Source organism: Onychomys torridus, chromosome 22 (genome assembly GCF_903995425.1).
Source record: "Onychomys torridus chromosome 22, mOncTor1.1, whole genome shotgun sequence".
Lineage (NCBI taxonomy): Eukaryota > Metazoa > Chordata > Mammalia > Rodentia > Cricetidae > Onychomys > Onychomys torridus.
Window position 1 is genome coordinate 28,564,724 of NC_050464.1, and position 17,121 is coordinate 28,581,844.

A 17,121-nucleotide genomic window follows, 5' to 3' on the forward strand; every position below is an offset into this window, starting at 1 on the left:
TCTTTGAAATAGTGTATTGCTTTCATACTTTTGATGGTATTTTCTTCTATTTTTTAATAGTTATAGTAGTTGTTTTTTGTGTGCATATTGAAGTAGTTCTACTTGCTGGGTGGACTCTGGGTAAAAACAAGGCATGAAGTTGAGAGGGGGAATGTTTAGCATTGCCTCCGGAATAGGGGTGGCTTTAATCATTTATACATTATAAAAAACATTTATACATGTATGAAATTTTTAGTAATAGCCTGTCAGTAGTGGCACACAACCTTTAATCCCAGCACTCTGGAGGCAGAGGCAAGAGGATCTCTGAGTTCAAGGCCAGCCTGGTCTACAGAGCAGGTTCCAGGAAGTCAGAGCTACTCAGTTCTTGAAAACAGAAAAAAGAAAAGAAATTCTCAAAAAGTAAATAATGAAGTGTACGTACACAGACACAAGAAGACTTCTGTGGAGACAGGCATAGGAGTTCACATGGAAGACCAAGGGAGGAATACCATGAGTTCAGAGCTAACCTGGGCTATATAGTGAGGTCTAGGCTAGCCTGGCCCATGGTGGGAGGGCTCCAAAAAAAAAAAAAAAGGAGCTAGCTCAGAGGTTAAGAGCACTGGCTGCTCTTCTAGAGGTCCAGAGTTCAATTCCCAGCAGCAACATGGTGGCTCACAACCACCTGTAATGAGATCTGCGGCCCTTTTTTTGGCGTGGAGGCATACATGCAGGCAGAACACTGTGCATGCAATAAATAAACAAATCTTTTAGAAAAATAGAAATTCATCGGGGGTGGGAGGGCTGAAGAGATGACTCAGTGGTTAAGAGCACTGGCTGTTCTTCCAGTAGACATGGGTTCAATTCCCAGCACCCACATGGCAGCTTACAACTCTCTCTAACTCCAGTTCCAGGGGTTCTGATACCTTCACACCAAGGCACATTAGTCTTTAGCCAGTTAGATGAGTAGGCTCCTCCCATGTGGGCTTGTGGTTACATACTTACACATTTAGCTGTTGTCTTTTGTTTGTATGTTTTGTTTTATTTAGACAGGGTTTTCCAGTCCTGGCTGCCCTGGTGAACAGGCTGGGCTCAAACTCACGGAGATCCCCCTTCCTCTGTCTCCCCAGTGCTAGGACTAAAGGATTAAGCCCTGACTGCCCTTATTGATACTGTCTTTTGAATTACTGAATTGTTGCTGTGATGTTATGATAGAATATTTTTAATTGTGTAGGAACAAATTCTTACAAATTTTTTTAATTCTTCTTTTAATAGATAAGAAACAACAAAAAAACTGCAATCTTAGTTAAAGAAGTAAACCCTAAGAAGAAACTATTTTTAATTTACCGACCAAACACTGGGAAACAGCTCAAATTAGAAATATATGCTGATCTGAAAAAGAAATATAAGAAGGTATTTTCTCACTTAACACTTGATACTGTGTGAATCCTTGCTTCATGATAGGGAACTGTTTCAGCTATAATTCCTGGGTTTAAGGATGGTGATTTTACCAAAGTAGCAAGTTTCTTATACACTTCTGATGCAGTTTTGATGTTACTGTCCATTGAGACAAGATGAGCACGTGACTCTCCGTGCCTAGGACACAGTGCAGTGGTTTAGTACATTGAAGTCCTTCATACCATCTTTTGATTTCCAGAAAATAGTCAATACCTGTTTTTTCCAACATTACTTATTTACTTTCTTTGGTATTGCCATAACTTTCTGAAAGTAACTCTATATTCAACTAGCTCTCTGCAATGCTCATCCCTGGAGGGCCTCATATATCAGTGGTATTTATTTACATTCTGCTGCTAGTGGGAGCTAGGGTTTCTGATGAAGATGATTTTGTTGTTTTAGACTGCCTCTGAAATTAGTGACCAGGTCAGGTGTTCAGTTGTTGTAATGGGGTTTGCATTATCTTTTCAGGTAGTCTCTGACGACGCCCTGGTACACTGGCTGGATCAGTACAATTCCTCTGCAGACACCTGTACTCATGCATACTGGTCAGTGCTTCCTTGTGGCTTCACTTCATTTTTTAAGTGTAATCAAGATTTAAAGATACCTTTTTCCTATTTTTGTGTGTGGAGCAGTGCTGAGTCTCTTACCTCGGCCTCCCAAGTTTAGGAACTGTAATGAGCTGTAATGCCTCATTTTTATTTTTTATGAGTATATGATTGTGAGCAAAGAAACAAGTTGCCTATTGATAGGCACAGTTCACTTCATCGGAATTATATTTAGAGACTTGGCATGGTAGTCAATGCCTGTAATCCCACATTTGGGAAGTTCGAAATCATCCTCATTTACATGGGGAGTTGAGCAGCCTCTGGGCTACATTGAGACCCTGACTTAATAACAACAGATAATGTGTACTTAGCATTTGTGGACCGGGCACTGTTTGGTGATGTCTCTGCCTTTCCTTCATGCTTTGGAGCTAGTGTCCAGCAGTACAGTCTAAATTACCATCCTCTGGTAGAACTTGTCTCTCAATCTTTTTCTCCCCTCATCACCTCTAATACTTTAATATTTATTGATGGGTGTTTGATACAGGGTTTCTCTGTGTGGCCCTGGCTTCCTTGGAACTCACTCTGTAGACTAGACTGGTCTTGAACTTACACTGGGGATCTGCCTCCCCAGTGCTGAGATTTTGGGCATATCACTGTTGGGCTTGCTTTATAATTTTTTTGAGGCAGGGTTTCTACCCTAGTCCAGGTTGACCTGAAAACTTACTCTCAGGCCTGGACTTTGACATACTGCTTCCTTAGTCTCCTGGGGACTGGGATTAGAGGTGCTTGCTACTATGGCCCTGCTGCTTTCCTTCTGGCTTTAAAACCTCACTGCATAGGCCCGGTGGTTCATGTCTACAACCCCATCCCCCAGGAGAATTCGAACTTGAGGCCAGACTGTGCAAGGCCCTGCTTCACAACAAAACAAACAAATGGAAAAAACAACAACACAGGGGGACTGGAGAGCTGGGCATGGTGGTGCACACCTTTAATCCTAGCACTGGGGAGCAGAGGCAGGCGGATCTCTGAGTTCAAAGCCAGCCTGGTCTACAGAGGGAGTGCCAGGACAGCCAGGGCTATACTGTGAAATCCTGACTCAAACAAAACGGAGGTTGGGGGCTGGAGAGATGGTTCAGTGACTTAAGAGTGCCTTCTGCTCTATTAGGAAACCCAAGTTGAGTTTCTAGCACCTATGTCAAGGGTATCAACTGCCTGTAACTTAGACTAGTTCTACTGGATCACGTGCTGTCTGTCCTCTGACCTCCTCAGACACTGCAGCATCATGGTTCACTGACATATGTAGGCAGAACACCTATATGCATAAAAGTAAAAATAAACTCTCAGAAAATTGATCCCATAATGGATGTGTGCACATACTTGTATGATATTGGTGTGAGGACAGCTCTGTTAAGTAGGTTCTCTCAGATTTCCAGCTCCTTCCAGATCCCAGGTGTCGGTGCCTATTTTGGAAGAGCCACTTTCCTCACCCATTTTATTTTTCTCTGAGTACTGAGTTTATTTCACTTTGGTAATTTAGATAGGTCTGTCAGTGAACTGGGAAACGTTTGACTATACTGTACCCTCATTTTCTCTGTTCTCAGGTTTACCTGGTATTTGTGCTCCAGTTGTTGGGCCTTTCCTAGTCACACATGAAGTGGACACTAGGGCTTCATTGACTAGTCGCTGTGATGGTCACATGGGGTGTGTGGGATTGTGAGAAGTGTGTAGATCACAATCCAGTGTGCAGGCAGGCCATTTTCGGGCATAGCTGAGCTTTTAGAAGTAATAGTGACACCTCCCCTTTGGAAAGGATAACCTAGTAAGCCCAAGGAGTGTCCTAGGAAAAAGTCATACACCCATTTTCCACTTAAAATATGACTAGGCTTTGCAGATGCTCATGTGTGTGTTCATTTTCTATACCTGTTTCTCCTTCCATGTTTTTTAGGCGTGGCAATTGCAAAAAAGCAAGTCTAGGATTGGTATGTGAGATAGGTCTCCGCTGCCGCACATACTATGTGCTATGTGGCTCAGTACTGAGCGTCTGGACAAAAGTGGAGGGTGTTCTGGCCTCTGTCAGTGGCACAAATGTGAAGATGCAGATAGTACGGCTCAGAACGGAAGACGGACAGCGCATTGTAGGTGAGCTCCCCTTGCTTTGTGTGGGGAGGAAGTCAGACCCCACCTACCCTTTCGTCGTCGTCGTTGTTATTATTCACGTCTAACATCTTAGATTTGTTGCAGATTTATCTCTTACCAGTTCTAGTAGTGAGCAAAGAATATCAGAACATGCTGTCCATTCTACAGTTTGAGAGCAGTTAAACCTGGTTTTTGGCCAGGTGGTGGCGCACGCCTTTAATCCCAGCACTCAGGAGGCAAAGCCAGGAGGATCTCTGTGAGTTCAGGCCAGCCTGGGCTACAGAGTGAGTTCCAGGAAAGGCTCCAAAACTACACAGAGAAACCCTGTCTCGACAAAATGAAAAAGGAAAAAAATAGACGTAGTTTTTGGCTTCAGACTCATGTATTGAATTACCTGCTGCTCTCCCTCAAGTGCTGGGGTCACATCACCGCCACAACTGGTTGTACCTGTCTTGTAGTGGACATCGTGATCTGGCAGGAGATGTCTCTGGCACTGCTCTTCCCTTCTCTCGCCCGTTACCTTCTGCTCTCTGCTCTGGAGATGACCTGCTCTCCTCTCCGGGGGCTACATTCAGCCAGTCCAAGGCTGCAGCTTCAGGCTGTGGCACTGAGGGGCGCTTTGAGTTCTGCAGAGCTAGGACAGTGGGCTAGGGCGGAGCACTTTGGTCAGCTGTAGATGTCCTACAAGTGGGCTAGTTGCTGCACGGTTCCTTTCTGACAGCCCTCTGTGTAGTGGGAAGACTGCTTGCAAGTCAGTAAGCTTGTTTCTGCTCAGCTGGTTTCGGCTGTAAAGTTGCATATAAGTGAGTTTCTAGCTGCTGGTTTTTGTTTGTTTTAAAGAGAAAGCACACTTAGCTACTACATTGAGTTCAGATTCCCCACAGGGTAGAACTGGAAGTCCCTTGGCCTAGGCCCTGTGCCTCCACTTGCCCTTGTACTCTTGTGTGTTTACCTCTGTCTTTCCTGATGACTAAGATGAGCATTTCCACCCTCTCTGTCCCAGAGCTGTTTTGTGCCTTACTGAGTGGGAGAAGGCATGCATGGTGTTGCATGGTTTATTGAGGCTATGCAGTGTTAGATGGGAAGTGCTGTCCTGCACACTTCAGTTTCTGCATCAGGAGGTGGTGTTACGCTGGGTACATGCTTGAGTGTGTGCACGCACATATGCATGCACATCTAGGAGCCTCCTGGGAACAGCTTGAGTCCAGTGCTGACCACCTGTCTGGTTTCTGGGCAGGCTGGTAGCAGCCCTCTGCACATGCACTATGCCTGCTGGACTCTACCTCATGGACTCTCTTTGCTAATTACAGGTTTGATCATTCCGGCAAATTGCGTGTCTCCTCTTGTAAATCTCCTGTCAACTTCAGACCAGTCTCAGCAGCTCGCAGTCCAACAAAAACAGCTGTGGCAGCAGCATCATCCGCAGAGCATCACCAACTTGAGCAACTCGTAAAGAGTAGCAGCTTCCACACGGTGTTGAATGCTGTGAGAGCATACCACTTGCATAAAAATCAGGGACAGTTTCCAAAGAATTCTATTTTTTTTTTTTTTCCAGTTGTGCTCTCTAGTTAACTTGGGGGTTAAGGACAGACCTGGAATAGACAGCAACGCTGACAGCAAGCAGAGGGAGGGTCACGTGTCTTTCCTCTGGCTTCCTTCCGGCTGCCTGTACGCTTTTCCTTTGGGTGAGCAGAGCGGATGTGTGTGCGCACAAGCAGATGTGTCAGTCTGTCTGCGAGTTTGTTAAATGCTACAAGAACACAGTTGGTTAAAAATGCGTGGACCTTCCCAAACTGGCTTTACTTTTCCTTTCTACAGTGCTCAGGGTTAACACAGTACATCCTTGTCATTGCTGTGGGGGTTCCCCGGATGCATGTGTTCCAAGTCTCTAAATACAGAATATATCTATTTGTTTCTTTTCCAACTTAAACAATGTTTCCTACAGCATGAAGTGAAGGGTTGCGCCATGCATTCAGGTTCTTTTGTAGCTTCTGTTGACAGTGCATGTCTTTGAAAGCATGTGTTATCAAGATTACCACAGAAGTCACGTTTGGAGATGTGCAGCATTGGAGATGTGCAGCATTGGAGATGTGCAGCATTGGAGATGTGCAGCATTGGAGATGTGCAGCATTGGAGATCCGCATTTCTAGTGTTGATACCTGAGTGTTGCTTCTAACCCTTAGCCCTGCCCGCTCCTCCCTGTCCCAGGTTTCTTGTCCAAGTAGTAAGTACACACCTTTTAGAGTTTATTTTATGTGTTAATAGTATTTCTAATTTGTGCTGCAGAATGGCTGTGAGCCTTTTTTCATCAGTTACGTTTCCTTAACTTAAACATAATTGTAGGAAGAAGTGTGATTGGCTTCCATCTTGCACACAATCTTTTTTACTTCATTATCAGAATCTGCTTGGTCATTCAAACCGGAAACCGTACTTGAGTTGTAAACTAGACAGTGAGAATACACTTGGCTTCTGCTGTATGTTGTTGTTGTTGTTACCCAGTAACTTGAATATTGTTTAATGTGCTGTAAGACATTGTAGAAATTATCTCCAGCTGTTAAAAATGGTAATGTACAAATGTGAATAGACACTTATCTATAACATGGGTAAGTTTTGTTTCGCCTATAATAGATGTTTATAAAAACCAGTGAGGGGACAATTGGTCTTTTTGTTTTTCCTCCCAGCCTCCCTTCTCCCCATTTTTTCTACCCTTTTTTTTTGCTTGCACAGGTTGCACTATTGAAAAATTGAGATTGTATAAATCTGGTTAAAAGCTACAAGATATCAAAATCTTGTGGACGTTGAATAAAAAGTTCTTGTACTAATGAAGTGGACTCTTGTTTAGGCCTTACTGGGGACTCCAGGCATAGGTAACAGTGCTCTACAGAACTCGGCGTGGCCTTAGCCTTCCAGGTAGCCTTAGAGTCTGACTGAAGCCCCTTCCTGAAATCTAAGGTCATCTTAAGGATGGGGTCAATGATGGTACTTTGAATGTGTCTCAAGTTGAATTATTCTCTTTGTAACTTTTTTAACTTCTCAAAGAATTGGGTGAGGTGTGTGTAGTAACAGAAGCCTGATGGAGCGCTTGGGGCTCTCATTCTCTCGCGTTTCTTTGGTTAAGTTTACCGTAATATTGTTTGAGATTTATTTATTCTTAGTGCCTCAGAGAACAAATGGAGAATGGTTTCTGTTCTTGGGCACATTTTGCCCAGTGGATGCAACTTTGATCCTCATTCCATGTATCTCAGGCAGTGATCTCATGAGCATCAAGCAGTATCTCTGTGGCCTAGATCCAGCTGGCTACTGAGAGGAGAATTGTGTCCCCCTTCACAGAACCTCTGAGCTTTTGTTTTTGAACTGGTGGACCATTCAGCTTTTGGCATGTTAAGGTAAAAGCCTAAGGAAGGGCTTCGTAACTTAACTGTTTCTCCATGAGACCAAATTGCAGAGGATGGGAAAGATGCTATGTTCTAGGCTGTTGATGCCAGACCCCTCGCCGATGCAGATGTCTGTTTTGGTGGGTCCTGGCTTTTCTAGTGCTTTCAAAGCAGCGCCTACAGGACTTCTGGCATGTGGTTAGTGAACACCTTACCCAGTGATGATGCTGTGATATGTGCTCTTGGAGCACCAAGTCTTGGTAAGGGTCTGTTTGTGTTCTGTTCATTTTTGTTGTTTAATTAAAAAAGACCCACAAATGCTAGGCATCTGAAGGCCCTTTCAAAGCAGACTTGAAAAGGCAGGTGGTGTGGGGAGCACTAAGTCTGTCAGTCACCAGGAAAGCTCCAGCATTCAAGGGTTTCTTGTGTCAAAATCTAAAGTCTTCTTAGCTGCTGTCACATAGAGTGGGTCCAGTCTCCCAGAGGGTCTGACTGCCACATCTGCATCAGGGCCTCACTTAACCCCACCCACCGTATGTAACTCACCGTCCTTTGGGATGCCTTCCCCCCCAAGCAGTACATCTCTGAGCAGCAGGTTCTGGTGTTGATCCCATCAGGGGTTTCAGAGTTTACAGTCCCGATTGTGCTGGAAATCACTCCCAGGTTCTGTGCTGCTCAGGCATGTCTCCCTCCTAGCAACCTCTGTGCCACAGACTTGCCCTCTTCATGGTCAGGTCAGAGAGCTGTCAGTGGTGCAGTCAGAGAAGTATTCAAAGTGTTTATTATGTAAACACAGGTTATCAGATCTGCTTTCAGTGTTTGCTTTTTCCTGTGTGTAGATTAGCAAGAACTTCTATCCAAAGCACTGTAGTAGTGTACATATGTGTATTTATTCTTACTCAGCACTTAAGAAACCTTTTTGAGTTGCAACAATAAACCTTGTAATTTGCTCTGTCTATGGAGAGAAAAGTTCTAGATTTCCAAACTCCAGAGGAATTCAAACATTTTAGAGCCATGGTTTTGGCTGTAGCCTCTGGGACAATTATTTGCAGATCTCCATGCCATGTTAGAACAACTTCTGAGAGACCAGAGAAGGAAGGAGGAGGACACACCATGTACCGTTCTTGTCCTGTCTGTCCTCAACTTCCCATATTAGCCCAGGGGCCTCTGTGGCTCCTTTTTGAAAGCAGGTGGAGACATTCTCATCCTGTGAGACCTTATCCAAGAACCCTGGTATAGAGGGACCTTTATGGGCTCTGGCACTTCCTAGGAATGGTGTCCCAGAAAAGCTGCTCTTGGGCCAGGAGCCACACAGTGAATGTGCAGTTAGTTGAGGCACACCATGGCAAAAGAAACTGCCATGATGGTGTGTTGTTAAATGACCTTCCTGTGTCTGTGGACTCTGGTGAACAACACACACACACACACACCACATAGGTGCTTTGGCATGCTGTACTGAAATGAACCAAGCATTCCATGTCATGGTTGCAGCTAATTGGGTGGAAAACATTTGCAAGAACATCTCTCACAAGGCTAGCCGTCTAAAGCAAATGGGTCCCTCCCATAAGTGAAAGAAGCTGCAACTTGAACTAGGCAGCAGTCTTTCCGAGTGCCCACCCTCTGTCGTATGCTGTACTTAGAGATGTACATAGGAGTGTATAGAGAAGCAGGAGCTGTACATTTCAAGTGTAAATTGTGTAACTTGTTCCTGCACCCTCTTCCTTTCCTTCCTATTTATTCTTTTCTGGACTCCCGAATGGGGTATCTTAGTGCTTTGTTGTGTTGTTTTCTTAACGTAGGAAACTGTAGGAAGCTTCTTAGCTGAGTCAGTAGTTGTTGTGTTTAGAGTTTATCTTTGCCTCCTGGTTGTAGGAATCCTGTTGCCCACATTGCCCGCACACCTGGCTCTGCTGTCTTAGGATGCACCTGAGTACCGCTCCTGATCCCATCCCCATATGACTGGTTGTTCCCTGGAATGAAAGAAAGCAAAGCAAAGGACATGCTTCTCTAGACCTCCCTGAAGCTCCTTGAACATCGTCAGTACGGCTGCAGCCAGCTGCAGCTCCTTAGAAGCCTGACTGACTCTTGCCTTTCTTGAGGCCTGCTCCGGTCCCTCAGCCCCTGCCACCTGCCTGACGGGAAGACCTTGCAGATAGATAGTTCAGTGGCTTGTGGCCTGGATACAGGCTTCCTGTGTGTAAGAAGTTGGATTTCTATGACCCCCCACAGGTGATGAGCAGATTACTTGATGACAAACTCCAGTATCTGATTTTGATATAGCTGGTAAAAGTCTAGCAAGCAGGAGATGAGCTCAGAGGACGGCTGTCCTCCGTTCTACAGCAGTCCTGCAATAGAAGCTGCCACCACCTTCAGCACCCATGGCAGGGTCAGGGTTGGCGTCTCACTCCTGCCCTGGCAGAGATGCCAAGCTCTGGCGGATTGGTGTTGGTGCTGAAGGCCCAGTGGGGCCTTGGGAGATGGTGCTAACCCTCACCTAGGGCACAGGAGTGGAGTTTTATTTATAGGCCTTTGCACCTTCAAAATATGTCCTTTGCAATTCTCAGGAAAGATTTCAGTGACATTCAGCTTGGTAGACTTGATTACAACTTTGAAAATCCCTACATTTGGCTGAGTCTTTGGAACTTAGTTGTCGTGATTGAAGGTCTGTCACAGATTGCTCCAGCAGGAATTCCTTCCTCACCGCATCTCCCTTCCTTTGGTGCCTGAGACATAGTTGACTTGTGTCCTACGGCAGCAGCCCACCATCTGCAGGGCTATGGCAGGGCATGGTTAGGCCAGGAGTTCTAGAACCAACAGTTAACTGTGAGATACACCAGTTAGTGTGGGGAGAGGGGTGGCTGCTTTTGTTGTCTGGCGCTTCAGGCCACCTTGAGGCTGAGAGACGGCATGCGAGTCTCTTGAGGAGGGTTCATCTGGCCTTGTGAGCCTGTGCAGATAGATGAGGGGGACCTTGCTACCATGGTGGCTGTGGCCCTGAAGTGGGTGAAGGAACTCAAGTGAGCTGCCCCTCTGGCTCTGCTTCATGGGACTGAGAGAGCTTTGTGATTGATTTTGACAGAGCACAGTGCAGCCTCACCACTCAGACAATTCACCGTGTTCATAGTTTGTACTGAGTTTGCAAACTCCTGTTACTGCTTTTCAGTGACCACTTTCATCATCCACGAGGGGCGGGAGAGGTGTACTGCGTCTCGGCAATAAACTTGTGCCAGGTTCTACCTCCTTGCGCAAAGGGTATTTTTCATGTAGGTGCTGGTCTCTTCCTCATCTGACTCGGGCGTCCGGGAACATCTGAAGGAGTCCAAAGACCCAAACAGTCGGGTGTGAACTCTCGGGCGGCTTCCGTTTCCCTCAGCTCTGTATTGCTGCTCTGCACAGGAGTGTCCATCGGAACGAAGGCTACAAGCTGTTCCCACGATGCCACATTCATTGCTGCCTTCAGCCTCTCCTGGGAACTGCTCCCAAGTGTCCAGACGAGTGCTGCCGTCCTTTTGATATGTGACTTTCAAATTCAGTCTCACGTGATACAAGTGTGTTGGCTCGCTGAGTAGGGTCGTTGACCCTCAACCAGAAACACTCAGTCTTCACACTGAAAGTACTCTGTATTTAGGTTTTGGTTGTGGTTTGTTTTTTCATTTTTGTTTGAATTTTGTTTTCTGTTTTTGTAAAATTCTTAAATAAAATGAAACAATTAAATTTGCTTTTCATTCTGGTGTGGTATGGTTTTGGAGTACCTGCTGCCTGTGTCATTAGCCTCACTCACCTCAAAAGTCTCTTGTCCCTTGGCAAGGGTTGAATTTTTTATGTTGGTACTTTGAAAAGGGTTTTAGAGGTCTGGGTAGGCATAGCTTAGTAGTAGAATAAATACTTGCCTAGCATACTTGCCTAGTATGTGCAAGGAAGGCCCTAGGCCCCTATTACCTTAGAGGCTAAATCATGGAAGACACTGTTAAGGTAGGTATGGGTTTCTTCTCCAAGGTTGTCTTTTGACCTCTGCACATGTGATAGTGGAGACACAGACACATAAAAATATAGCAAAATAGATGTTAAAAAAAATAGTTGACTTGCCTGTGTTCCAGCATTGGTTGATTCTGTAGGCCTGGGCTATGTCTTGACATTGGCTGCAAAGGCACAAGGCAGACAGCAGCCACAGGAGGTGGGCTTCCCTCCATCATTAGAAAGTACCTAGAGCAGAGCTAGGAGTGTGAACAGTGCAGTGCCGTGAGTGTGCAACAGGTAATAGCCAGTGACTCAGTGCTTTCTATATTGTTTACTTGGTCAAAACTGTAGATTTCAGGTGAACTTTCTCTGTTCTTAAGAGATGAAGTCTCTTCAGCATCTAATTTTTATGGAATTGGTGCCCTTAATATGTAATTAGAAACATAACATTGTTTAACAGAAAATGTTTAATAAACAGTTGAGGTGTTCTAGTTTTGGGGCTCTGTGGCTGTTCACATCTTGGGATTGCTCATGGGTAGTTTTTCTCCCAGTAGGGGCAGTTTGCAAGTAAGACCTTGTAGGAACTGGGAAACCTCTCAGGAATTCCCACCACTGGGCCTTGAAAGGGGTGACTCACCAGTGAGCTACCATGAAAGGGCTGAGTGGCAAGCTGGTGCAGAGGACAGTAGGGACTGGGGACAGCACACATGAGTGTGCATTGGCCCAGGGGATGCCCAAGAAGAGACCACAGGAATGAGCGTCAGGTTACACGTGGGTCACTTCTGCTCTGTATGTGTGTATCTGTGTGTCACCCTCTTAGCTTACAGATGAGGCAGGCACAGGGTGAGAAACCTACAAGGTTCAGTGCCTACCTCAGTCAGATGCTCTGCTGCCAGGACTGAGTTGTGCAATTCACCACCTCTGACAAGGGGGAAAGGGAGTAGAAACTTGGAGCCAAGGGTAGACTTTTTCTTTCTTTTTCTCCCCCCACCCCCTTCAGATTTATTCTGGGAGCCTAGAGAGATGGCTCACGGGTTAAGAGCACTGGCTGTTCTTCAGAGGTTCAATTTCCAGCACCAACATGGCACCTTGGAACTTGTCAGTAACTCCAGTTCCAGGGGATCTGACACCCTCAAATGGACATACATGCAAGCAAAACACCAATGCACATAAAGATAAATCTTTAAAAAAAAAAAAAAAAAAAAGATGCCAGGTGGTGGTGGCTCACGCCTTTAATTCCAGCACTCAGGAGGCAGATCTTTGTGAGTTTGAGGCCAGCCTGGTCTACAGAGTGAGATCCAGGACAGGCACCAAAGCTACACAGAGAAACCCTGTCTAGAAAAACCCCCCAAAAAATAAAAAATTAAAAAAAGATTACGTGTGTATGTAAGAGAGAGTGCACATGCTTGTGTAAGTACCCATAGGTCAGAAAATGGTGTCAGATCCGAAGGGGCTGGAATTAACAGGCGGCTGTGATCTGTATGAAGTTGGTGCCAGTCCTCTGGAAGAGTGCTCTTCCCTCCCTTCTTTTGGAGGGAGGGAGTTTCAAGACAAGGTTCCTCTGTGTAGCTTTGGAGCCTGTCCTGGATCTTGCCCTGTGGACCAGGCTGGCCTCGAACTCACAGAGATCTGCCTGGCTCTGCCTCCCGAGTGCTGGGATTAAAGTTGTGAGCCACCACTGCCCAGGGTAAAATAAACCTTTGAAAAATGTTTAAGAAAAATTAAAATAGGCTGATGAGATGGTTCAGCAGATAAAAGTGACTGCCAAACAACCTTGACAACCTGAGTTTAATTCCTGAACCCATGAAAAGGTAGAGCCTACTCCATTCGTATATGACATGGTATTTCATGTGACCACATCCATCATACAGTAAGAATTTTGTTTTTAAGCCGGGCGGTGGTGGTGCACGCCTGTAATCCCAGCACTCGGGAGGCAGAGGCAGGCGGATCTCTGTGAGTCCGAGGCCAGCCTGGGCTACAGAGCAAGATCCAGGACAGGCACCAGAGCTACACAGAGAAACCCTGTCTCGAAAAACCAAAAAAAAAAAAAAAATTTTTTTTTTAATGTAGGCAATAAATTTGGCCTTCATTCATGCCAAGAAAGGTAGGAGGAATAATTGTCCCGGGATTCTCGCCTCCCGGCCCAGCCGCTCAAAGAGCTGCTTGCTCTGCTCTGCTTCAGCAAGGCAGACTGTCCCCCCCTCTCTTTTATAAGCATGTTTCCTCCGTACTTGGAGCTTCAGATTTGCAAAAGCTCCCTCCCCACCATTTGGCTAAATGGCATGGCTTTCTCCGTGCTGCCTCCCTCCCCATCACTGTGCCCTTCCTAGCAGCTGCAGAGATTGACAGCTTGCTTACTTGGTGGGGGGGGGTTCCTTCGAATATTAATAAAAATTGACCTTGAGCTTCCTTGTGAAGAAAAAAAGTAGCAATTGAATACATGTGGTTTCCAGCATTTGGGAGGCCAAAGAAGGAGGGCCTCCAGTTGGAATTTAGCCTGGGCTACCTAGTGAATTCAAAGCTAGCCCAGATTACATAAAAAGCCCTGTCTTTAAAAAAAAAAAAAAAAAGATGCTGGGTATCTCACTCAATCTCACTCAGTGGTTCAGTGGTTGCCTAGCATATTTGAAGCCCAGGGTTCAACCTCTAATACCACCAAACAGCTATGTAATGGTAGTAAGTTGAACTTTTTTTAGTAAAATAACTAGGCCAGTCATTTTTTTTTAATGGGGGGGGGGTGGTTCGAGACAGGGTTTCTCTGTGTAGCTTTGTGCCTTTCCTGGGACTCGCTTTGTAGACCAGGCTGGCCTCGAACTCACAGAGATCCGCCTGCCTCTGCCTCCTAAATGTTGGAATTAAAGACATGCACCACCACCGCCCGGCCAGTCCTTCATATTTGTGTTTTCTCCAGCTTGTTTACTTTGATCTTGCTTCTTTTAGCTTTTTTTTGTGTGTGTTCCCCACATCCACTTTTAGCTTCACTCTGGCTGCCCTGACCTGGGTACTTTACTGACTGGTCACTCTCGGTGATAGTGGCCAACCTGGGGATTGTGGGATGTTCAGCAGCATGACTGGCCTGCCCTGGCCATATCCCAGGAGTGACACACTTCTTCAGCCCCAGTTGTGAAAGCCCAGAATATAGACATTGCCAGATGTCCTCTGATAGACAAGATGACCCTTGCTTGTGAACAACTGCCCTGGAAAATTAGCCATGAAGAAGCAAGAATGTGTGCTTGTAGTGTGTGTGTGTGTGTGTGTGTGTGTGTGTGTGTGTGTGTGTGTGTGTGCAAGCACTTGTGGGTGTGCATTCATGGAGGACAAGCCTGAACAAAGGGCACCACCCCTGAGAGACAAAATAAAACAAATGTTACTCTCTGAAGGTTGGATTATGTACAATACAATTTCCATAAGTATGAATATTTATCAGCTAGTCATTTGAGAGCATGATGTAAAGAAGCCATCTGTGGAGGCCTTTATGGAGAGAGGAGCTAAAAGAAATGTGCAAAATGCTTATTTTTAGAGTCCGATTCTCTGAAAGCTGCCCACTCTGGGTGGTGAGTGCTCCCTGGGTTAGGAGAAGTGAGAGCCCACCCTGCTGGCCCCAGGAAGGCCACTAAGTTAGAAAGTAGTGTTAAATAGCACACCAAGATAAGATGACGAGGTGAGTCTCATTGAATGTATTGTTTTGGGGGGGGTTGGGAGTGTGTGTGTGTGTGTGTGTGTGTGTGTGTGTGTGAGTGTGTGTGTACATTCTCGTTTGGACACATAGTGGGGGTGTTTATGGGAGTCAGAAGTTGACAATGGGTGTTTTTCTCCATTACTCTCCACCTATGTATGGAGGCAGGGTCCCTCACCGAAACCAGCTGGCCCTGAGATCCCCTCTACCTCCCATGTGCTAGGGTTACAGGTGAGTTGTCATACCCAAACAGCAGTGTTTGTAGACCTTGGGGATTCAAATACTGGCCCTCAGCCTTGCATGCAAGCGCTTTTTCCACCTTATTTTTCTCATGGAGTCGTCTCCAGCCCCTCCTCAGGGTAGACAAGCAGGTGAGAGCACACAGTGGCTTCTCTTCAGGCTCCTGCTGCCAAATTCTTGTCCCTCCGACCATACTGACATTCCACTTTCTGCAGTAGCTTCTCTGGGGGAACTTTGGAGGGTAGACTGATGTGACACAGAAATGCTCTATCTGGTCACCTTAGGTTCCAGGTAAGATTGGATTTCACAAGAAATTGATGCAAGTCATAAGTCATGAGAGGACCCACAATAAGATAATTAGTTGTAGGAAGTCAGGAAATCCCAATGTGAACCTGGAGTCACAAATTGCTTCTAGGGGTGGGTACTCCAGCTAGGAGCACTGGCTGCTCCTCCAGAGGATCCAAGTTGGGTTCTCAGCACCCACATCTGGTTCCTCACAACTGCCTTAAACTCCAGATTCAGGATATCCAATGCCTCTGAACTGAGTACCTGTACTGTGTATGGTGTACATCCAGACACACACCGTATACTTAATTCAAAATAAGTTCAAGAAGAAACCGGAGAGGTCAATCTGCTGTCACCTTTTGGGGATATGCCGTGCCCAGTGATCTGGAGACCTCGAAGTAGGCTCTACCTCTGACAGGTGCCACTTTTGGCCATTTCTTCCTCCCATGAGCCCTCTTTCCTATTCCCTGTGGCAGGTTGGCACCATGGACTGTTCAGAGGGTTGGTTGCCTTATGCTGGAAATGGTTCCAAGTGATAGGAAGGCCTTTCTGGGGTGTGTATATATGTGGGTGTCTGTGTGCATACAAGTGCAGTGCCCACTGACGTCAGAGAGGGCATCCAGTCCCTTGGAGCTGGCGCTACAGATTGCAAGCTTTGTGAGCTAGGTGCTGGGAACTAAACCCAGGTCCTCTGGAAGAGCAGAAGTTATATTGGGTCACTGAGCCATCTCTAGCTTCAAGGCTGAAGTTTTCATTGAGGAAAGAAAACCCCAAATATGTCTGGTTTGGAGGCAGTGAGTCCAGAGAATCCTTAGAAATCCATCTTGTAGTGGGGAAGCTCATGAGCCTCAACCCTTATGAAGAACCTGCAGGCAACTAAGGAACACCGAGTGGGAAACAGTCTTCCCGAGGGAAGAGCATGCCAGTTCTTTGTGGTATGGTGCTGGAAGAGGTAAGGTGTGCCCCAGAGTCACAGCAGCAGCAGCAGGAGCTCCATCATAAGCCATTCTGTTTCTCTAGCCTCCACGCTTTTCAGAAAGAACGAACTCCGTCCTGTAAGGGCAGTAAGGGCTCACTGGGTGCAGAGGCTTGCCACCAAACCCAAGGATGTGAGTTCACTTCTAGAAATTGACTCCTGGAAGTTGTCCTGTGACCTCTGCGCATCCATACAATAAACAAATGTGAAGCAAATGTTTGGGTTTGGTGCCATACACTTCCTAGCTGGGTTGAGAGCTAGCCTGGTCTGTATAGTGAGTTCCAGGTCAGCTAGGACTACATAGTAACTCTGCCTAACTTAAAAAGGAAGGACAAACCACCTTCCCACTTGCCAGAGGCCAGCAGGATGGTACAGCAAGTCCAGAAGAGCCACCTGAGCCTTCGAGAGGGTTTCGACAGATCCAGAGACTTCTCTCCTGATGGCCACTTCCTCTCTCACTGAGCTCTGCTCTCTCCACTAGCCTTCTCCATCCAACCC

At 46.1% G+C, this 17,121-nt stretch overlaps 1 protein-coding gene across 4 annotated transcripts in view; it reads left to right on the top strand.

Annotated features, from left to right (window-relative positions):
- The window catches only part of Sbno1 (strawberry notch homolog 1), a 50,476-nt gene extending 43,535 nt beyond the window's left edge, over positions 1-6,941 (top strand). For all 4 annotated transcript variants that reach the window (XM_036172556.1, XM_036172557.1, XM_036172559.1 and 1 more), the window contains 4 exons: positions 1,252-1,389; positions 1,903-1,979; positions 3,925-4,118; positions 5,426-6,941. In XM_036172556.1, coding sequence (XP_036028449.1) covers positions 1,252-1,389; positions 1,903-1,979; positions 3,925-4,118; positions 5,426-5,568 — 552 coding nt within the window. In that variant the 3' untranslated portion in view covers positions 5,569-6,941. The remainder of the gene's footprint in view (positions 1-1,251; positions 1,390-1,902; positions 1,980-3,924; positions 4,119-5,425) is intronic.
- The last annotated feature ends 10,180 nt before the right edge of the window (positions 6,942-17,121 follow it).